The sequence below is a fragment of the Bos indicus x Bos taurus genome, chromosome 4 (assembly GCF_003369695.1).
Source record: "Bos indicus x Bos taurus breed Angus x Brahman F1 hybrid chromosome 4, Bos_hybrid_MaternalHap_v2.0, whole genome shotgun sequence".
In the NCBI taxonomy this organism is placed as follows: Eukaryota; Metazoa; Chordata; class Mammalia; order Artiodactyla; family Bovidae; genus Bos; species Bos indicus x Bos taurus.
Genome location: NC_040079.1, coordinates 14,375,981 through 14,399,970, shown reverse-complemented (window position 1 = coordinate 14,399,970; position 23,990 = coordinate 14,375,981). Strand labels below are relative to the sequence as shown.

Here is a 23,990-nt window from a genome sequence, read left to right as displayed (position 1 = left end):
TTACTATAAATCATATATCTTTGTTTATGTTGATCTATTTCTAGAGTCTCTTATTTTGTTCCAGTGTTAGTCTGTCTGCTGTTTTGCTAATTTCACATTACCTTCATTACTGTTAGTCAGTCGTGTCCGACTCTTTGTGACTCCATGGACTGTTGCCCTCCAGGCTCCTTGTCCATGGGATTCTCCAGGCAAGAATACTGAAGTGGGTTGCCATTCCCTTCTCCAGGGGATCTTCTGGATCCAGGGATAAAACCCAGGTCTCCTGCATTGCAGGCAGATTCTTAACCTTCTAAGACACCAGAAAAGCTCTTTATTATAGCTTTATAGTAAATCTTGGAGCTTCCCTGATGGCTCTAACGGTAAAGAATTTGTCTGCAATGTGGGATCAGCAGAGATGCGGCTCGATCCTAGGTCAGGAAGATCCCCTGGAGAAGGAAATGGCTATCCATTCCACTTTTCTTGCCTGAAAAATCCCATGGACAGAGGAGCTTAGTGGGCTATAGTCCATGGGGTCACAAAAGAGTCAGACCAGACTAAGCAACTGAACAACAGCAACATAGTAAGTCTTGACATGTAGTTGAGTAAGTTCTCCAAATCATTATTTTTCTTTAAGATTGCCCTGCTTATTTTTGACCCTTTAGATTTCTGAATTAATTTTAGAATCAGCCTGTCAGCTTCCTCTCAAAACCCACCATAAATTTGATTCTGATCACATAAAATTCATAGATTAATTTTGGGAGAATTGACATCTTTATAAGTGAATATTCTAATCCATGAATGCAATATATTTTTCGACTTATTTATTAAGATTTTGGTTTTGAGATTTTTGGTACAGAAGACATAAGTTTTTTCCAAAATTTTTCTAAGTACTTTATGTTTGATTTTATTTAAATATTATTTTTAATTTTCCATTTAGCTGTTGTTGGCATATAGATTTAAAGTTGATTTTTTAAATATTTGCTGGTCTTAAAACAGAAATCACACTAAATTTACTTATTAATTCTCCTAGTTTGTCTATGGCCTCTTGGATTTTCCTTTTACAACAGTGTTACCTGCAAATAATGACCATTTAAGATTTTTTCAAATGTACATTTTTCTCCTTGTAACACTAAGGATACTTTTTCATTCTAATTTTTCTGTATACTTTGGGATATGCAGCTATAGTAGGTTTTAGAAAATGGAGACTGATTTTAAATAATATAAGAAATAACATTTCAGTAAACATTAAAAGTAAAAGTAAAATGTTAACTCTAAAGAGGAATCTCTGATTTTGAAAGAAGTTGGCTACAGATCTTTCACAGAATTAAAGCATCCATCAGAGACTCTACTGAAAAAAAAATCCTTGCCTCAAATGGAAGTTGAATAAGATAATTTCCAAGCCTATTTTCAGTTCTCAAGTTCCATTAGTCAGTAATTTCTGAGGGCAAAATGACATAAAAGTCTATGAGAAAGACAACTGAAGAGTACTCTTTAGAAAAGTTTGGTGCTAAGGAAAGCATAGAGATAGATTTGTTATGAGTCAGTTGCCATAATCCAGGTGTGAGTTTACGAGGATCTGTGTTATTGCATAACTATGGAAACCAAAAAGGCCGTATGTATATCTCAAAGGTTTCACTTCACTTCTGGTGTCTGGGATACAGGAAGTGCCTTAAAACTGAGACAGGAATGTTAGGGCAGACTTCATGCAGAAGTGCTGTGTTTATCTGACTGTATTGGATTTCTTGTCTTACCTGTTTTTTTTTTTTTTCTTTTTTTAATAGAGGTTGGTAGACTTTGGAATGATTTATGGCAATGTAACTGATCTTTTGAACTCTAAAGATCTCAGCCTCAGAGGTAGCAGGGCTACTTAAATATCTGTCTCAGATTTAGGAAACTCAACAGCCTAGAAGTTACCCAAAATTCCCAAACTTCTCCACTGATCCCTTCCAACCTATTTTGTATTTAAAGAGGATGAAGCAGGAATATCGCTTATATATTTGGAGGATTAGTAAGTACTTTTAAGGAGATTGTACGGCTATAATCTAATTTTTGTTCCATCTAAGTTGTGTCTGTCCTTTATCGAGCCCATCTTTGCATGAAATGTTCCCTTGGTATCTCTAATTTTCTTGAAGAGACCTCTAGTCTTTCCCATTCTGTTGTTTTCCTCTATTTCTTTGCATTGATCCCTGAGGAAGGCTTTCTTATCTCTCCTTGCTACTCTTTGGAACTCTGCATTCAGATGCTTATATCTTTCCTTTTCTCCTTTGCTTTTGGCTTCTCTTCTTTTCACAGCTAAGGCCTCCTCAGACAGCCATTTTGCTTTTTTGCATTTCTTTTCCATGGGGATGGTCTTGATCCCTGTCTCCTGTACAATGTCACAAACCTCCATCCATAGTTCATCAGGCACTCTGTCTATCAGATCTAGTCCCTTAAATCTATTTCTCACTTCTACTGTATAATCATAAGGGATTTGACTTAGGTCATACCTGAATAGTCTAGTGGTTTTCCCTACTTTCTTCAATTTAAGTCTGAATTTGACAATAAGGAGTTCATGATCTGAGCCACAGTCAGCTGCCAGTCTTGTTTTTGCTGACTGTATAGAGCTTCTCCATCTTTGGCTGCAAAGAATATAATCAATCTGATTTTGGTGTTCACCATCTGGTGATGTCCATGTGTAGAGTCTTCTCTTGTGTTGTTGGAAGAGGGTGTTTGCTATGACCAGTGTGTTCTCTTGGCAAAACTCTATTAGCCTTTGCCCTGCTTCATTCCATACTCCAAGGCCAAATTTGCCTGTTACTCCAGGTGTTTTTTTACTTCCTACTTCAAGAAAATTAGAGATACCAAGGGAACATCTCATGCAAAGATGGGCTCAATAAAGGCAGAAATGGTATGGAGCTAACAGAAGCAGAAGATATTAAGAAGAGGTGGCAAGAATACACAGAACTGTGCAAAAAAGATCTTCACGACCCGGATAATCACAATGGTGTGATCATTCACCTAGAGCCAGACATCCTGGAATGTGAAGTCAAGTGGGCCTTAGAAAGCATCACGACGAACAAAGCTAGTGGAGGTGATGGAATTCCAGTTAAGCTATTTCAAATCCTGGAAGATGATGCTGTGAAACTGCTGCACTCAATATGCCACCAAATTTGGAAAACTCAGCAGTGGCCACAGGACTAGAAAAGGTCAGTTTTCATTCCAATCCCAAAGAAAGGCAATGCCAAAGAATGCTCAAAATACTGCACAATTGCATTCATCTCACACGCTAGTAATGCTCAAAGTTCTCCAAGCCAGGCTTCAGTGATATGTGAACTGTGTACTTTCAGATGTTCAAGCTGGTTTTAGAAAAGGCAGAGGAACCAGAGATCAAATTGCCAACATCTGCTGGATCATGGAACAAGCAAGAGAGTTCCAGAAAAACATCTATTTCTGCTTTATTGACTATGCCAAAGCCTTTGACTGTGTGGATCACAATAAACTGTGGAAAATTCTGAAAGAGATGGGAATACCAGACCACTTGATCTGCCTCTTGAGAAATCTGTATGCAGGTCAGGAAGCAACAGTTAGAACTGGACATGGAACAACAGACTGGTTCCAAATAGGAAAAGGAGTATGTCAAGGCTGTATACTGTCACCCCGCTTATTTAACTTATATGCAGAGTACATCATGAGAAACACTGGGCTGGAAGAAGCACAAGCTGGAATGAAGATTGCCGAGAGAAATACCAATAATCTCAGATATGCAGATGACACCACCCTTATGGCAGAAAGTGAAGAGGAACTAAAAAGCCTTTTGATGAAAGTGAAAGAGGAGAGTGAAAAATTTGGCTTAAAGCTCAACATTCAGAAAATTAAGATCATGGCATCCGGTCCCATCACTTAATGGCAAATAGATGGGGAAACAGTGGAAACAGTGTCAGACTTTATATTTTTGGGCTCCAAAATCACTGCAGATGGTGATTGCAGCCATGAAATTAAAAGACGCTTACTCCTTGGAAGGAAAGTTATGACCAACCTAGATAGCATATTCAAAAGCAGAGACATTACTTTGCCAATAAAGGTCCATCTAGTCAAGGCTATAGTTTTTCCAGTGGTCATGTATGGATGTGAGAGCTGGACTGTGAAGAAAGCTGAGCGTTGAAGAATTTATGCTTTTGAACTGTGATGTTGAAGAAGACTCTTGAGAGTCCCTTGGACTGTAAGGAGATCCAACCAGTCCATTCTAAAGGAGATCAGCCCTGGGTGTTCATTGGAAGGACTGATGCTGAGGCTGAAACTCCAATACTTTGGCTACCTCATGTGAAGAGTTGACTCATTGGAAAAGACTCTGATGCTGGGAGGGATTGGGGGCAGGAGGAGAAGGGGACGACAGAGGATGAGATGGCTGGATGGCATCACTGACTCGATGGATGTGAGTTTGGGTAAACTCTGGGAGTTGGTGATGGACAGGGAGGCCTGAAGTGCTTCGATTCATGGGGTTGCAAAGAGTCGGACACGACTGAGCGACTGAACTGAACTGAACAGAACTGAAGTTGTGTCTGAGTCTTTGTGAGCCCATGGACTGTAGCATGCCAGGCTTCCTTGTCCTTCCCTGTAATTGCTTTGTTTATAATAAGCGTGAAAGATTGATCTGTTATATTTACTTAGTTATTTTAATTTAATTAACTTTTAATTGGAGGATCAGTTCAGTTCAGTTCAGTCGCTCAGTCGTGTCCGACTCTTTGCGACCTCATGAATCGAAGCACACCAGGCCTCCCTGTCCATCACCAACTCCCAGAGTTCACTCAGACTCATGTCCATTGACTCAGTGATGCCATCCAGCCATCTCATCTTCTGTTGTCCCCTTCTCCTCCTGCCCCCAATCCCTCCCAGCATCAGAGTCTTTTCCAGTGAGTCAACTCTTCGCATGAGGTGGCCAAAGTACTGGAGTTTCAGCTTTAGCATCATTCCTTCCAAAGAAATCCCAGGGCTGATCTCCTTTAGAATGGACTGGTTGGATCTCCTTGCAGTCCAAGGGACTCTCAAGAGTCTTCTCCAACATCACAGTTCAAAGGCATCAATTCTTCGGCGCTCAGCCTTCTTCACAGTCCAACTCTCATATCCATACATGACCACAGGAAAAACCATTGGAGAATACTTGCTTACAATATTGCATTGGTTTCTGCCATACATCAACATGAATCAGTCACAGGCATACACATTTATACTGTGATTTTTCAGAGCAATTATAGTAGATGTTGTTGCTGCTGCTGCTGCTAAGTCGCTTCAGTCGTGTCCAACTCTGCTCGACTCCCACCAGGCTCCCCTGTCCCTGGGATTCTCCAGGCAAGACGACTGGAGTGGGCTTCCATTTCCTTCTCCAATGCATGAAAGTGAAAAGTGAAAATGAAGTTGCTCAGTCGTGTCTGAATCTTAGAGACCAGCATCTAAAATACTTGCTAAATGAGTAGTATTGTGACATATTCTTTTGTTTTTTAAATCACAAAATCTATACTTGGATATATTCCTTTAGTATGAAAGATTCAGACATTATAGTTATGTACAAAATAAAAATAGGAAAGTCCATATTTGTAATGCTTTCTCTTTATTTCCAAATCACCTCCCCAGAATCAGGTCAAGAGCTTTGTATGTAGCCTTCCCTTGAATTTTCTAAGCTTTTGCCTATGTTAACACAGGTATTTATATATTTTGTACATATATTTATATATTTTTGGTTTTGTTTTCACCTGAATTTAGTTGTTCTCTATATCTTATTTAATAACTTGCTTTTAAAATTTGGGTCATTTTTATATATTAAAAAGTGCTTGAGATGATTATATAATTTTTTTTTGTCAATGTTGTGAATTATACTAAAAAGATTTTTTAATTTTGAACCACTGTAGCATTCTCTTGAGAATCCTCTCTTGACTATTATGAGTTAATTCTTTTAATACCCTAATGAATTCAGATTGCTAACATTTTATTAAAATTTTACATATCTATCTTTTTATTTTTTTTTTTTCTTTTTTCCCCAGGTTTCCCTTTTCTACCTATAATCCCCTACTGGGACTTTTATAACTACCTGTATAACTATTCTATTCTATCTCCATTACTTGGGCAAGCCTTGAACTCCTTATGCCTCTGTTTTCTCATGTATGAAATGGGTATAATAATAGTGCATATATCATATGTTATTTATACTATTTATATTTCTTAATCCCACATAGTACTTCTCCCCTCTACTGTCTCACCTCTCCCCCTGTCAGAGAGAGAGAGAAAAATTCTCACCACGGTCTTCTTTTTTTTTTTGAAAATATGTACCATGAGGTACTTTAGTTATTTTCAGTATTCATCCCACTTGCATAATATCTAAGACAGAACTATGTCATACCATATTCTTTGTTTTTCTGAAAAATTTCACAATATAATGTTGATAGTTTACCATGAAGAAATTAAGAAAAGAGAATAGTTTCTAATGTTTATCCATGTATTGACTGTTCATAGTGCTCTTTACTCCTTCCTGTATTTCCCAGTTTTGTTTTGATATTATCATCATTCATAAAGGACTTTATCATTTTTTATAGCTCGTGCATGCTTCCTTAGCTTTCATTTCTCTGAAGGTGTTTTCACCCCCATTTCAAAAGATACTTTCAATAAATATCTATTACAGAATTGACAGCTTTAATTTTTCAGCACTTTATTATTTTGTTTTTATTTGATAAATTTAACGCCTTTTATTGCCATACCTCATTTTACTGTGCTTTGCTTTAGTGAGCTTTATAGATACATGTTTTTTTTTTTTTTTCCTTGTTAATTTTCTGTTTAGTTGATCTATCCATAAGTGTGAGTGGGGTATTAAAGTCTCCCACTATTATTGTGTTATTGTTAATTTCTCCTTTCATACTTGTTAGGATTTGTCTTACATACTGCGGTGCTCCCATGTTGGGTGGATATATATTTATAATTGTTATATCTTCTTCTTGGATTGATCCTTTGATCATTCTGTAGTGACCTTCTTTGTCTCTTTTCACAGCCTTTGTTTTAAAGTCTAATTTATCTGATACGAGTATTGTGACTCCTGCTTTCTTTTGGTCCCAATTTGCATGGAAAATCTTTTTCCAGCCCTTCACTTTCAGTCTGTATGTGTCCCCTGTTTTGAGGTGGGTCTCTTGTAGACAACATATGTAGGGGTCTTGTTTTTGTATCCATTCAGCCAGTCTTTGTCTTTTGGTTGGGGCATTCAACCCATTTACGTTTAAGGTAATTACTAATAAGTATGATCCCGTTGCCATTTACTTTATTGTTTTGGGTTCGAGTTTACACACCATTTTTGTGTTTCCTGTCTAGAGAATATCCTTTAGTATTTGTTGGAGAGCTGGTTTGGTGGTGCAGAATTCTCTCAGCTTTTGCTTGTCTGAAAAGCTTTTGATTTCTCCTTCATACTTGAATGAGATCCTTGCTGGGTACAATAATCTGGGCTGTAGGTTATTTTCTTTCATCATTTTAAGTATGTCTTGCCATTCCCTCCTGGCTTGAAGAGTTTCTATCTTCAAAAGATACATATCTATCTTTTTAAAGTGAAATTGGCTTTTATATTTTTATTTGATTGTTTGCTTGGCCTCTCCTTATCTAGTTTGTTGCCAGGATTATTCTAGTTTAATAAAATTAATCAGAACGCTTTTTTACCTTGTTCTTAATATATATATATATATATATATATATATATATACACATGAGAATATTCTATTCCTTAAATCATAAGGGCAAAATATAATTGTTTTAGGGAAAGGCCTTTGACTACTTTTTACAATTTTCATGGTTAATGGTCATTTGATTTTTTGTCTCTTCTAATCTAATCTTGATTATCTAATGTTTCACTATTTTAAGATTCAAATTACAGTTTCCCATTCATTGGTAAATATTTGTGCAAACAGTTTTCTCTTAATTCTTATTTATGTTAAGAAATCCTAGTATCTGGTGTCATTCTGCATTTTTTTGTTCCTAATCTTGTTTGCTCCCCTCCCTCTTTGTCAAAATAGGACTTGATAATGTTTTCATATTCTTAGATCTTTTCAAAGAGTCTCCTTTAGGTTTATTGATCTGCCAAACTAACACCAAAACATGTCTTCACACTATAATAATTATCAGTGTGGAATTATAGCAGGAGTTGATATGTACACCATTAGAATATAATAAGAAGTCCCTAAACACATATTCATATTCTCATATTTGTACACTTAAATTTAGTTTATAATAAAAATAGAATTTCAAAGCAATAGTAGAAGCTAGGTCTATTTCATGGGGATGTCTGGCTTACTTTACAATGCTCGCTGACAACACAGTAGCACATATTCTTAGATTATTACCTGGAAAAAAAATTTCATGTTTTGAATTGACTGTAGGTACTTGCTTCTTTTCTCTTTCATTAATTACTGCTTTTACTTATTAGTTTTTCATGTAGCTTTTATGGCTTTATTTTGTTCTTTTCCAGTTTCCTGTGTTGTATATTAAGTTGCTCGTGATATATAACATTACTTTCTCTCTTTCCTTGGTTCCCCCTTTCCTCCTCTATTTCTCTTTTCACCCCTTTTGGAATCTTCTAGCTGAATGTTGCTCTGTGAGTCCATTGGCCACTTGACTTACCCTTTCTACTTCCATTTATTTATCTTTGTGTATTATGTTCTTGGATAATCTTGAATTGAATTAAAACTATTTTCTTGCCTTGATGCTTCTTTCTTTTATTGTTTCCTTTTTGTTATTCAGTACAAATACTGAATTTTAAACCTTGCTGTTAGATATCTTCACTTTCAGCACTATTTATTGCTTTTCTTGATGGAAGCAACTGCTGTGTGCCTGTGTCTGAAGGTAGTAATTACATTTATTTTGAAGGCTAATAATATTTTTTCTATCAACTGCTTCCTCCAATTTGTTTATTAAGTTTGGTCCCTTCCTATCATGATGTTCAGTTCAGTCACTCAGTGTGTCCGACTCTTTGCAACTCCATGGACTGCAGCATGCTAGGCTTCCCTGTCCATCACCAATTCCCAGAGCTTACTCAAACTCATGTCCATTGAGTTGGTGATGACATCCAACCATCTCATCCTCTGTCGTCCCTTCTCCTCCTGCCTTCAATCTTTCCCAGCATCAGGGTGTTTTCAAATGAGTCTGTTCTTCGCATGATGTGGCCAAAGTATTGCAGTTTCAGCTTCAGCATCAATCCTTCCAATGAATATTCAGGACTGATTTCCCTTAGGATAGATTGGTTGCATCTCCTTGAAGTCCAAGGGACTCTTAAGAGTCTTCTCCAACAGCACAGTTCAAAAGCATCAATTCTTCAGTGTTCTTTTTTGGGCTCCAAAATCACTGCAGATGGTGACTGCAGCCATGAAATTAAAAGATGCTTGCTCCTTGGAAGAAAAGTTATGACCAACCTAGATAGCATATTAAAAAGCAAAGACATTACTTTGCCAACAAAAGTCTGTCTAGTCAAAGCTATGGTTTTTCCAGTGGTCATGTATGGATTATGATGTTAGTTTCTCTCAAATGTTGGGTGGCTTGACTGTCATCTTTGTATTTCATTATCTATGACTGCCTGCCCTATTTGCCTTAGCTTATGCTGAGAATTGAGGAGGAGAGGGCTGATGGAGAGAAAAATGGATACTTATCTTGGGGTGGTGCTGGTGGCCTGTGTGGGGGCAGTTTATTAGCTGCTGCGTTGCCATACCTTCTGGCTCCCAGCATGTCTCCTCACTCCCTTACTCAGTCGCTCAGTTATGTCTGACCCTTTGTGACCCCATGGACTATAGGCCACCAGGCTCCTCTGTCTATGGAATTTTCCAGGCAAGAATACTGCAGTGGTTGTCATTTCCTCCTCCAGGGGGATCTTCCTGATCCAAACCTATGTCTCCAGCACATCGTGCATTGGCAGGCAGATTCTTACCACTGAGCCACCTGGGAAGCTCCCTCAGTCCCTTAACCTATGAATAAACACTTTCAGATGCCCACCCATTAGCAGGAGCTAACCAGTAGCTGTGAGAGCTTCCCAATTAATCATCCAGGGCTACATCCCAGGTTTCTCTTCCACTTCTTCACACCTACCCAGCTTGGAGCAGTTCTTTTTCTTCTCTTGTGTTTTAAGCTATAAATATGTGTTTTCCCTAGAGCTGATAAAGTTGATTTTCTGTGTTTCAGGAATTTCATAACTTTTCTGGTCTGCTGTACTGAACTATATTTTGCTGTTTTACAATGGAATTGTAATTTCTTTCTTAATGATACTTCTGTCAATTCATGTAGAATCAGTTGGGTGGAGAGGTGAATACCTGTGCTTATTTCAACATTTTGGTTCAACTTGCCATCCATTTAATTTATTATAACAAAACAAATTTTTATGTAAATTAATCTATCATTGAAACATGTATATTATCATATGTGAAACAGATTGCCAATCCAGGTTTGATGCATGAGCCAGGGTGCTCAGGGCTGGTGCACTGGGATGACCCTGAGGGATGGGATGGGGAGGGAGGTGGGAGGGGGGTTCAGGATGGGCAACACATGAAAAAGAAAATTTGTAGGAACTTTAGAAAATACATCTCACCAAATGATAGTAATTTTAAAAAAATCTATAATCAAGGCACTGTGAAAGACCAAGTGTGGTTTATTTTTTATCTTGTGGACACTGTAAATTTGTTTGACATCACTGTCTATCCTAGTTTGATCTTAACTTTCTCTGTGTTCCTTTGCTTTCCTTTTCTTACTTCTTAGAAATGCATTTCTTCATGCCGTGTGCATGCTAAGTCACTTCAACTGTGTCCAACTCTTTGCGATCTCATGGACTATAGCCCGCCAGTCTCCTCCATCCATGGGATTCTCCAGCCAAGAATACTGGAGTGGGTTGCCGTGCCCTCCTCCAGGGGATTTTCCCAACCCTGGGATCCAACCCAATCTCTTATGTCTCACCTGCATTGGCAGGCAGGTTCTTTACCACTAACTAGCGCCACTTGGGAATCCACATATTGTTAGCTATTTCCATGACTCTTCCTCGTGAGAAAGTCCATAGTGCTTGGTCCAGCATTCAACTCACTGTTGGTATGGATACTGTGAGCCTCCAGTCTCATTTCTCTCCCTTGGTATTCTTGGCACAATGAACTTACAGATTTACTGAGTCTCTTGCGCAATGCTCCTTTCTCTGCTTGGAGTCCTGCTCTGCTGGTCACGTGTCTAACCCCTCCTAGTGAATTAGGGCTGGACTTTCCTTTCACTTACCTGGAATCCCACCCTACACCCATCCCCACCCCAGTCTTCTAGGCTGGACATTGTGGCTGGTGTGTGTGTCCCCTCAGCCCCTGGGCACACCATTGCAGCACTCATCATATTGTAAGTACCTGGATTTACAAGAAGATTGTAAGTTTGCTAAAGGCAAGAACTGGGTCTTATTTATCTGTATTATTATTAATAGCTCCTTGTTGAGTAGGTAATACATGTATATTGGATGGCTGGATAAATGTATGAATAAAAGAAGAATAAATACATGACTGAATGGAATTGTGCCCCATCAGAAATTCTTCTTGGCGTAAAATTTGTTACAAATAAATAGATGACTAGTATTTTCCTTCATTTCATGTAATGCTCATTCTGTGATGTTGTTATAGGATGTCTGCCGACAGAGATATAAGTGCTGCTGGAAACCTGTGCCAGATACTGCCATCCCCTGGTGCTTCTTCCCCAGGAACTGGGGCTACGAAATCAGCAATTTGGTTAAAAATACAAGCACAGGTGAGCACTGCTCTAATGTTGCCCCCGGGATCACTTTATATGGACCAGATAAGTTAACTGCAAAATAAAGACCAAATACTTCTCTCTCCTTCCTTGACCTCTAGAGTATGAGGCCCAGTTGAGAAGGCTGCCATCACCATCTCTGTTTGGATATGATGTAATCGACACCCTCTTCAGAGCTGAATATCAGACATCCAATCGTTTCCATTTTAAGGTTAGCTTGATAGTTATCACTGAAGACATCTCTGCAGAGAGCGGAGCCTCCATGCTGTGTTCAGATCATTCTCCTTTATAAGCTCTGAAGGCAGGAGGTGCCTTTGATTCTGTCTGCAGGAATTTCCTGATAGGATGGGCAGACTGATGTTTATTTGATGGGGGACTCGTGATTTTTTTATTTCCTTTTCAAATCAGGAAACCAAGGGTCAAGAATTAGAAGTTGTCATTACTGGGGGTTATTTGAGAGTGAAAATTTTTGTAGAAGCTCTAAAAGGAAGTCTCCTTTCTGTTTTCCGTCCGACAGATCACTGATTTCAATAACATGCGCTATGAAGTCCCCCATGAAAATGTTAAGCTCTTTGATGGGAATGCTGATGCTTCCAATTTGAGCTATCATCTAGAAGTCATTCACAAACCCTTCAGCATCAAGATAATGAGGGCCAGCAACAAAAGAGTCTTGTGAGCTTTTCAACCTTCTTTGTGTACCTTTGAATATACCTCCCAGTGAGTGCAATTCATTCTGACTTAATTGCAGGTAGTTGAAGAGATGAGTATGACTTGGGAAAATGTTTGAACCTCAAAAATGTCAAAGCTCTTACCGTAAATCATTAACACTGGTAATCTGTCATGATCGCAGAACAAAGAATACTGAAATGTAATGTGCTCATTTGCTCAGTTATGTAAATACCCTTGTGATTCATGTATGTTTTTAAAAGTGGTAATGTTATTCTTTTAGATTACCATTTACACTGGAACTCAACTTCACTATTTATCATTCCAAAGTATTATTTCCTGAAAAATTTACCAGTGAGCACCTATCAGCAGCTTAAACTTAAACCAGAAAATGTACTGGAGAAAATATAAGGATAATAATGTCAGTGAAATCTATGCAATCTTGTCACACGTGAATTACCACTCAGCTGTGTGATCCTAGGCAAATTACCTCACCTCCTCAGTCTCTGTTTCCTTGGAATCAAAACAGCCACTGCTGCTGTGTGTGCTGAGGTGCTATTTATAAAGCATCCAGAGTGGTGCCTGGCAGGACGCTGATGGAAGTAGATGGGTGAGGTTGCACTGAATAGCTGGCCTCATATCTCCAGGGCTGTGCTCCTTGAGAATCAAAGAATCGGAGACACCCTAGAAGGGCCTTCAAAGGTAGCATATAAGCAGATGATGGTAACACCTGAAACGGCTGTTCCCCGAGTGGACAGGCAGGGAAGCAGAGAGATTGCTGGCACAGACAGCTCTTACTCCATGGCCCTTTCTCCAGGTTGGACACCAGCATTGGGCCCCTCCAGTTTGCCCAGCAGTACCTGCAGCTCTCCATGCGACTGCCCAGTGCCAACGTGTACGGGCTGGGCGAACACGTGCACCAGCAGTACCGCCACAACATGACCTGGAAGACCTGGCCCATCTTCACCCGGGACGCCACCCCTACCGAGGTGAGGCTCCCAGCCTCCTGCCGATGGCTCACAGCAAGCAGTGCTTGCTCTTCTTTCCAGGAAGTAACCCACAAAGTAAAGTAGACCATCAAGTGATGTAACCTACGAAGTTACATTGATATTTTGCCCAGTTTATATAGATCTGTTTGTGTTGAAGAATATTTGTTCATAAGGTTTATAAACTCACAATCAGTCATATACAGATTTTGGAAAGCATCTCACTTTTAAAGGAAAATGTAGTTTTTTATGAGAAAGTTTTCTTACTTATTTATGGCTGCACTGCATGGCATTGGTGAAGGAAATGACAACCCACTCCAGTGTTCTTGCCTGGAGAATCCCAGGGACGGGGGAGCCTGGTGGGCTGCCGTCTATGGGATCGCACAGAGTTGGACACGACTGAAGCAACTTAGCAGCACTGCATGGTATGTGGGAATCTTAGTTTCCCCACCAGGGGGTCAAACCTGTACCCCTGCAATGGAAGCTTGGAATCTTAACCACTGGACTGCCAGGGAAGTCCTAAAGGAAAATATAATTTAATGATTATATTATAGCCTAATGTATACTAGAAAAAACATCTGCAAAATACCTTTGTTTGTCTTCAGTAACTGAGTAGTGTCTAGGGAAAAGCTTCAGCGGGGGCCATTCTCAGTAAAACTTTGTAGACTAAAAAAAAATGCCTCTTTTGGCTGCTTTGTTATGCTGATTGACGTGTATTCCAGAGACAGTGAGGTTGGCATCACCTGGGAGCTTGTTAGAGAAATGCAGAACCTCAGGCCTTAGTCCAGACCTACGAAGCAGAACTTGCATTTCAACAAGACCCACAAGTGAATCACATGCACATTAGAATGGGAGAAAAGCTGGTTTAGAGCAGTAACTTATTTGTAGTACAGGAGCCCTTCCTCCATCCCTCTCTCCCTTCCTTTCTCCTCCCTCTCTCCCCTTCCCTTTCTTTTCTCTTTCTTATCTTCCCTCATCCCCTCCACCTCTCCTTCTTTCTTCTTAATATTTTTAAAAACATAGCCTGTTTTCTCTCCAAGTGAAGCTTCCCTGATGGCTTAGTTGGTAAAAAGTCTGCCTGTAGTGTGGGAGACCCAGGTTCGATCCCTGGGTGGGAAAGATCCCCTGGAAAAGGAAATGGACCCACTCCCATTCTTGCCTGGAGAATCCCATGGACAGAGGAGCCTGGTGGGCTGCAGTCCATGGGGTCACAAAGAGTCAGACATGACTGAGTGACTAACACTTTCACTTTCTTTCTATCCAAGCACTGAGTCTTCCTGGCTATAATTTCAAAACCAGCCTAATTTTGCATAGGCCTGCTGGCCTTCCGTCCTTTGCATATCATGCTCACTCTCTTTCTCCTCATTTCCTGGAATTTACTGTAATCAGTTCTGTACCAGGGGCTAAGTTTGCCACATCATACCGGGAGCTTTCATTAAGCTTTCTGTGTGTTATAATCTCAATATCTTCTATTCTTATAGCACTTACATTTATACACAGTCTCTCTTTTTATATCAGTGCTCATCACAGCCTTGTGAGTGATACAGTATCCTTTTTAAAATTTTAAACTTTTGTATGTTATTTATAGAAAAATTGGAAAATAGACATAAAGAAGAAATTCAAAATTGCTCATCATATTCTCTTCTTCTGCCAGCATTTTATTGTGTGTTGTTGCCAGTATTTTCCAATTAAAAAATAATTTGGTGGTGGTTGTTGTTTAGTTGCTCAGTTGTGTTCTGCTCTTTGAGACCCCATGGACTGCAGCACACCAGGCTTCCCTGGCCTTCACCAGGCTTCCCTGGCCTTCACCATCTCCTGGAGTTTGCTCAAACTCATGCCCGTTGAGTCAGTGATGCCATCCAACCGTCTCATCCTCTGTCGTCCCCTTCTCCTCCTGCCTTCTATCTTTCCCAGCATCAGGGTTCTTTTCTAATGAGTCGGCTCTTTGAATCAGGTGGCCAAAGTACTGAAGCTTTAGCTTTAGCGTTAGCCCTTCCAATGAATATTCAGGTTGATTTCCTCGAGATACGATTTATAACATATTTATCTGTTGAGTGTACGGTTTAATAACTTTATAATTTAATAGTTTTAGTTTCAGTGTACAGTTTAATAATTTACTGAGTTGTGCAACCGTCATCATAACCCAGTTTCAGAACATTTTCGTTATCCCAGTAGGATCCTCCTTCTCTTTTAGATTTAATCCCATCCCTATCCCAGTTGCCTGCTCCAGCCCCAGTCACTAATCTGCTTTCTGTCTGGATAGATTTGACTTTGTTGGATGTTTTACATGAATAGAATTGTGTAATATGTGGTCTTTTGTGTCTGTTCTTTTCACTTACCATAGCGTTTACGAGGTTGATGAGACTTCCCAGGTGGTCCCGTGGTTAGGACTCTGCACGTCCACTGCAGGAGGCACAAGTTCAATCCCTGATTGGGGAACTAAGATCCCACATGCTGCACAATGTGGCCAAATAAGTAAAATTAAATTTAAAAAATTCTTTCAGAAAATTAGTTTGGCCTGGCTCGGTCAAAAAGAAAACAACCAAAAAAAAAAAAAAAAAAACCATTTATGAGGTTGACACTTGTATCATGAATCAGTATTTCAGTTCTTATTTATTACTAATAGCATTCCATTGGATGGACGTACCATATTTTGTCTATCCATTTGCCTGTTGATGTTACCATTGCAAAACCTTTTTGGTACAGTATTAAACTACATCAAATGTTGACAGAGTATCTATTGTGCATGGCTTTTGATTTTATTTTAGGATGAGTAAAAATGCTTTCAACAGGTACTACCATTATTTCTTTTTGTTTTTGTTGTCAGGGCATGATTAATCTATATGGAGCTCACACATTCTTCTTGTGCCTAGAAGACACCAGCGGCTTCTCTTTCGGGGTTTTTCTGATGAACAGTAACGCCATGGGTAGGAAACATCTCTTTATCTTAGCAGCAATATGTCTTGGAATGCTGCTTTTATAAAAATGGTTTTCATAGTGAGATCATTCTTTAAAGTTGAAGGTATTAATATACTAGACCTATAATATATTTCTATAGAAACTGAAACTCAAACATAGATTAACCTGTTTACAAATCCAGTTCAAGCTGGAAGCTATTTTCATTGAAAACTGATTCAGTATTCTCTACTGATGCAAGTTACCCATAATATTTTATAGATAATAGACTCCACTGATAAACACCTTCCAAAGATACCTGTGGATTTCAACATCAAACCATGCTGTCTGTTTGTATACAACAAGGCTGTGTTTGGCAGGGTTTCTCATAGGCCACCCCATCTGTCTCTAGTTTCTGCACTAATGGTACTAGAATAAGAGTTCATTTTTATTTTTTAACTGTAAGCTCATCTAATAAGGTTTTAAAAACTTTTCCTTCAGGCTAAATCACTCACAGATCCCAGGCATTTGTATTTTTATATGGTCAGATAAGAATAGATTTTGTCCTTCTTTCTCTTAAAAAATAAATTCATTAGTATTTTATTCATTTAATATTTTGATATTCTGGTGAACTGAATATTTTGATGAACTGATGAATTGATATTTTTATGGGCTGAATGTTTTGATGAACTGATGAATGATATTTTGATGATGAATATTTTGATGAACTGAAGAGCCTCTTGATGAAAGTGAAAGGGAAGTGAAAAAGCTGGCTTAAAACTCAACATTCCAAAAGCGAAGATTGTGGCATCCAGTCCCATCACTTCATGGCAAATAGATGGAGAAACAATGGAAACAGTGACAGACTTCATTTTCTTGGACTTCAAAATCACTGCAGATGGTGACTGCAGCCATGAAATTAAAAGACACTTGTTCCTTGGAAGAAAAGCTATGACAAACCTAGATTGCATATTAAACAATAAAGATATTATTTTGCCAACAAAGGTCCATCTGGTCAAAGCTGTGGTTTTTCTAGTAGTCATGAATGGATGTAAGAATTGGACTATAAAGAAAGCTGAGCCTTGAAAAATTGATGCTTTTGAACTGTGGTGTTGGAGAAGACTCTTGAGAGTCCCTTGGACTGAAAGGAGATCCAACCAGTCCATCCTAAAGGAAATCAGTTCTGAATATTCATTGGAAGGACTGATGCTGAAGCTGAAAGCCCAATACTTTGGCCAAGTGATGCGAAGAACTGACTCAGTGGAAAAGACCCTGATGCTAGGAAAGATTGAAGGCAGGGGGAGAAGGGGACAACAGAGGACGAAATGGTTGGATGGTATCACCGACTCGATGGGTGTGGGTTTGAGCAAGTTCCGGGAGTTGGTGATGGACAGGGAAGCCTGGTGTGCAGCAGTCCATGGGGTTGCAAAGAGTTGTTAGACTGAGTGGCTGAACTGAACTGAGTATTTTGGTAAACTTCAGCAACCATCCAAAGAAAAGAACATGTGTGATTTTCAACTCTTTAAAAATGAGACTGAGCCTGTTTTGGATAACTCAGGCATTCATATTCCAGAGATGGGTATATTTCCAACTATAACATTCTAAGAACTCTTATCTTACTGCTTTCAGAGGTCACCCTTCAGCCCGCTCCTGCCGTCACTTACCGCACGATCGGGGGTATTCTTGACTTCTATGTGTTCCTGGGAAATACTCCAGAACAAGTGGTTCAGGAATATCTGGAGGTACGGGCTTGGTGTTTAGATAATTAGAAGGTCGCATGGAGTTGGACACGACTGCAGCAACATAGCACGCCCACATGCACGCACAATCTTTATTGCTGTTATCTCATACATTCATTATAAATTAACAGGAGAACAATTAAAATTGTGAGTGAATTATGGATTCCGAAAGCTGGGACTGCGAGTCTTTCATTAGATGGAAGCATGTTCATTTGTTTGGCTGTACCAGATCTCAGTTGTGTAATGTGGAATCTAGGTCCCTGACCAGGGGTTGAGCTTGGGTCTTCTGCACTGGGAGCTCAGCGTCTTAGCCGTGGGATCACCAGGAAAGTCCCAGCTCTTCATTTATTTTGATGCACATTTATTGAGTGCCTTCTACATGCTGAAGAGGCACTGTGCAAGCCTTGAGAAATGCAAAACTAAGTTAGCTGCCATCCTGTTCCTGTTTTCAAGGAGCTCAGAGTCCATCTTTGTATGATGAATCATTCCAAAGATAAGATCTAAGGCCACAGATCAGCAAAATCTATTCATTCATTCAACAAATAAAAAAAAATTAGTGAAAAGAAACTGTGTAAAAGGAACTGTGCTACTTACTTTTGGTTCAAACTGTAGGGCAGGAAGGAATTTTAGACACCATTTAGCCTAAACTTTCTATGCTACAGACAAAAAGCATCAGGTACAGAAAAATGAGGTGATTTGTTCAAAACGGCACAATTTATAATAACAGAGGAGAAATATAACAAAGGCTGAAATAATAGTAATAGGAAACACCTTATAATTAGTGCTACTAATAAGATGCATATACACTGCATGGAGACTCAGCGTGAGAGAGCCTCCCTGCTGAGGCGACTCTCATAAGGAAGGACAAGACAGTGGCTCTCAGGGAACATTTAAGACAGAGCTGTATGTGAGATCTTCTCAGAATGTTGGCTTGAGCAACTTATAGAATTGGATTTTAAACATAGTCCATTATTTCTTCATCCATCCCATTCAATATTAGTCCTGATGCTTTATGCCTAGCACTTATCGCTGTCTGAAATTAGACACTGATGTGAGAGCAGGAATCACTTTTGCTGTATGCCACTATATCCCAAGTGCCTTGTCAATCCTTTGCCACAATATCAACACTTAGAAAAGATTCACTGAATGAATGAATGTTGCTTCTTTCTTTCCCCCAATATTATACTGTGATTCAAGCATTACCTGCAAATCCCACTGTTTTCTGATGTTGCTGTTGTCAGGAATACATTTAGGCAGTTAGGTGAGCTGTAGAATTTTGCAAATTGCCCTAGGAGGTTACTCTTGGCTTCAACATTTTTAGATCTGAGGGCTTAAGAGAAAATGAAGTGAAGGGAGTATTTTCTGTGTCAGACGTGGTGCTACAGTGTGTATTCTAAATGCTTAGATACTTCTTTATTTATCTTTGCAGCTTGTTGGACGACCATTCTTGCCTCCCTACTGGAGTCTTGGGTTCCAGCTTAGTCGCAGGAATTATGGTGGTATTGATGGATTGAAAAATGTTGTAAACCGAACTCGTGAAGCTGAGATCCCATATGTAAGTTGGAACTTCTCTTATCAACTTAGAAGAACTTCATATGTTTTGGAGTATGTAGTAGGTTGGAGAAAAAATAGCATCTGGAATCCAAGAGCCTATCAACAAAGCCCCAGTCGACCCCCACAGGCTCATGCACCCATGACTTTAAATGTCACTTAACCCCTTCACATTTCAATCTTCTCATTAAGAATAACACCTATTTCTCATAGGATGGTATGCAAACACAAAACATACACATGCATGAGAGTTTGGTTAATTAAAGTTCTATGCTTTTGTTATTTATCTTTGTTAATTATTACTCTGGCAGTTTTAGGGCAAGAAGACCAGTTTCTCCTCTTATCATCTATTCTAGTTCTATGTTTAGGCTCCAAGTTAGAACATGGTTATAACATTACTAATATACTCATTCAAACACACTTTAAAGAGAACTTGTTTTATGTCAAGCATCCAAGTTCTCAAGTTACAAGGATGAACAAGACCCAGTCCCTACCTCAAGTTCTTCTCAATTCCTCATGACACGCTTCTGTTGGTATGAAAAGGCAAACCTGCAATCTGAGAGTGCTGGTAATCTTTCAGAAAGAGTTTCTTTACTCCTAGAATATAGCCAAGTCTGGACAGTTCTGGAATCGTTAAGAACTATGGCTTCAGTTTTAATCATCAAGAACCAGAGCTATAATATCTTCCATCAGCATGATCCTATTTCTCAGTTGGCCAGCCCTGTCTTTCAGGATGTCCAGTACTCTGACATAGACTACATGGATGAAAAGAAGGATTTCACTATTGATGGAGTGGCCTTCCGTGGTCTCTCAGGTTTTGCCGAAGAGTTACATAAAAATGGACTGAAATATGTAATTATTATGGTACGTTCAAACACTTATTCTGTTGCCTAATTTTTCCTTTCAAAGTGGAAAAAGTTACTAAACAGTACTTGTTTTATATTCACTTATTAGAATCCTGGCATCTTAAATAACTCTGACTACCAGCCTTATGCGAATGGAAGCAGAAAGAGAGTGTGGATCTTGGGGGACAAAGGCTTTGTTGTTGGGCAGGTAATTTCTCAAGAAAATTGGAGTAATTATAATCATTTTGGGAAGTTTGTACTTTTGGTATGAAGATGAGTAGATAGAAAACAAGTTACAGTATCATTACTGTTTTAGTGGTTTTTTTATTATTACTTTTAGATCAGTAGATGGAATAATAGAATGATTAAAATTCTGAAGGATTTTTTAGTTGAAATATATATATATATAAATAATATGTATAAGTTTAAAGTATATAACAGGTTGATTTGATCCATTTATATAGTGCAATGTGACTGCTGTTGTAGTAATAATTAGTATTTCTATCACTTCAATATTATGATTTTTTTATTGTGGTGGGAAAAGCAGAGCTAGTCTAATTAAAAAGCTATATCCTGACTCTCCAATACTACAGATGATTGAGAAGAAATACTTTTTAGGATTTATTTGTTTATTCTATTTTTTGGCTGTGGTGAGTCTTCGTAGCTTTGCACGGACTTTAGTTGCAGTGAGTTGGGGCTACTCTTTGTTGCGGTGTGACTTCCACTGACCAACAAATAACACGAATCATTTGATCTAGGATGTTGGCAGAGGTAGTCATAGTGGGGGTGGTTGGGTTCATTATAAAGGCATTCAGTTAGAATAAAGTTTGCTGGCCCTGCTCTGGGTGGAATGTTGCTGCAAGAGACTTCTTTGCCTCATGTCTGTCCCCTGAGGTCCAAAATTATCTCTAATTATGATCTGCTGTCATCACCTAAAACGAAGGACCAGGAGTTCAGTCCACTTAAAGGAAGGACTTCAAGCTCTTATCTTGAGTTTTAAGAAACTTCTGCATTATAAATATATATTAATTGTATACATTATATTACTTGAGCATAAAATTGTCCCTAAATTACAATCTATACATTTGCTGGGGAAATGAGCAAGAAAGTATGCACAAAAGCTTATATCTCATAAATTCATAATTTACAATAATTTGGCTATAGCTGTATCTTTGTGCTACTTGTAGAAAAGGTTCAAAGCTACACTTTGATAGGAATAGATAGGAAGAGAAGATAGGGTGAGAAATAACTGGGCCTGAGTAAGAAGCATGAAGTTCACTTAACCACTTAAAAAAGATTGCTTATATGCTGAAACCAGTGTATTAATAACACATTAGAGAAATTTAATCATTCTCTCCTAAAATATTATCTAGTTAGATTTCCAGTATTTTAAACAGTTTTTCTCCCAACTGGCCTGACATAATGAAATTTTACCTTTTTTTTAATAGGAAAAAGACATTTGATGGCTTCTTATCTATTTAATGACTTATTTTTCCTTTTCTTTTTTCTTTCCTTGGCTCTTTGCTCCTATTTTACTATTAAATTTTAGGAAGAGAGTCACAAATTTTGATTCTTAAGTGATAAGATGCATGGGGCTTCTTGTAGAAGAAATGGTAGCCAGAAATAAATCCAAAGTGAACCATTGAACAGACTAATTGCCACAGCCTTCTTTCTTCTCTAGGCATATCCTGGCTGGACAGTTTTTCCTGATTTTACTAATCCAGATTGTACTGAGTGGTGGAAAGAGCAGTTCAGTGAATTTTATAAAACTCTGGAGTTTGATGGAGTGTGGATTGTAAGTTGTTATTTCAGGATCAAACTTATTTTGGGAACAAATATTCCAAATTGTGAGATAAACTTTGACTCTGATCTGTAATAAAATAGTTTGCTTGACCTAGTGGTATTTAAAATCCTTTTACTTAATGCTGAATTTATATGCAGTAAGTTAGACTCCTCAAAACTCTGGGAAGTTTAACTCTGGATCTGCCACTAACTGGTTATTTCTTTTTGAGAAAGTCCTTTGTTTTCTCGTGGCTTCAGCTTTTACCTCCATTAACTGTATTTTAACTTAAAAAATACTGTTTTATGAGAAGCTATTAATATAATTATTGTCACACTGATTCATTAAAATTTAAAATTAATTATTAGAGAATTATTTCACGAGCATCTTTTATTTTTTAGGTGGGGATAGCTGGTGGGGATAGTTCTTTGAAATATAAAAAATTAACTGTTTATAAAATCAGGCATCACCTACTTTTAGTCCATATTTAAAGAAGTAGATAGAAAATTTGGGGCTTCTAATTCAGTAAGCATTACTCAACAGCTAACTGTGCATCAGTAACCTTTTCCATTTTGTGTATTTTGTGTTTTTGTAGGAAATGGATGAAGTATCTAGCTTTCTACAAAGTTCTGATCAAGACTGTGAAGTAAACAACTTCAACTTTCCTCCTTTCAAACCTCGTAAGTTTCAACTTGTTTCCTAGTGATGGAGGGATGAGAGGTGTTTAAAAGAACCTCAATAGTACTTGGTGTGGCCAAGAGCAATCTACTTCCTGTTCAAGGGACTCCCCATCCAAACACCCTGACCACCCTGACCACTCTTTTGCTGGGGACCTTACTTCATTGTTTGGTCTCTGATTACCTTTTTGTTGCCATAATCCATACCTCCTGTAGTTGTAGAGTTTTGCATACTTCCACCCTGTTCATTGTCTCCAAACCCTTCATGCAAGTGGTTCAATATTAAACTTTATAATCAGAGAATATCAGAATACATTAAGGTACAGATTACCTGCCATTAAAGTAAATCTTTATTTTGTTAACTTTTTTCTTTTTTTAAAAGTTGTTGTTTATTTATTTTTGGCTGTGCTGGGTCTTCACCGCTGCGTGCGGGTTTTCTCTAGTTGTGGGAGCAGAGGCTGCTCTCCAGTTGTGGTGCATGGGCTTTCAATCGCTGTGGTTACCCTTCTTGCAGAACTCAGGCTCTATGAGTTCAGGCTCGGTAGCTGTGGCACACTGGGCTCAGTTGCCCCATTGCATGTGGGAGCTTCTTGGACTAGGAACTGAATCCTTGTCTCCTACGTTGGCAGACAGATTCTTTACCACTGAGCTACCAGGAAAGCCTTTAAAAAAAAAAAAAAAAAGCTCATTAGCAACAGTTTAGAGTATGATTCCTTTTAGGTCCTTCCTATTTTTAAGGCCTTCTCCTAATGAGTTTTCCAATCTCTGATTTTGAAAGAGTGTAAGTGTGTGAGAGAGATGAAGAGGGAGAAACAGTGTTTAACAGATTATGCTGGAATCTGGAAACAAGTGAACATCTCAGTGGATAAACACAAGTTTATTCACGTAGTACTCTCATGTGGGACGTGTGACTCTCATCCAGCAATGGTTCAGGGATCTAGTTATTTCCACAGTCTGTCTCCCATCCCAGGGTCCTTTGCTTCCAACTTACTGGGTGAAAGAGAGGGTAGAGGGACTCTTATGGACACTCCTGGAAGTGGGGTGTATTTAATATGCTCACATTCCTTTGGCCAGACTCCAATAACGTAGTCTCAGCTTAATGTCAAGTGAAAGCGTGA

General features: G+C 38.6%; 1 protein-coding gene across 1 annotated transcript in view; it reads left to right on the top strand.

Annotated features, from left to right (window-relative positions):
- MGAM2 (maltase-glucoamylase 2 (putative)) overlaps positions 1-23,990 on the top strand; it is a 91,174-nt gene that overhangs the window by 5,332 nt on the left and 61,852 nt on the right. Inside the window, exons 3-13 of the mRNA XM_027538804.1 lie at positions 11,607-11,730; positions 11,835-11,944; positions 12,251-12,405; positions 13,217-13,388; positions 16,213-16,312; positions 17,910-18,022; positions 19,449-19,574; positions 20,303-20,434; positions 20,525-20,623; positions 22,097-22,210; positions 22,791-22,875. Coding sequence (XP_027394605.1) covers positions 11,607-11,730; positions 11,835-11,944; positions 12,251-12,405; positions 13,217-13,388; positions 16,213-16,312; positions 17,910-18,022; positions 19,449-19,574; positions 20,303-20,434; positions 20,525-20,623; positions 22,097-22,210; positions 22,791-22,875 — 1,330 coding nt within the window. The remainder of the gene's footprint in view (positions 1-11,606; positions 11,731-11,834; positions 11,945-12,250; positions 12,406-13,216; positions 13,389-16,212; positions 16,313-17,909; positions 18,023-19,448; positions 19,575-20,302; positions 20,435-20,524; positions 20,624-22,096; positions 22,211-22,790; positions 22,876-23,990) is intronic.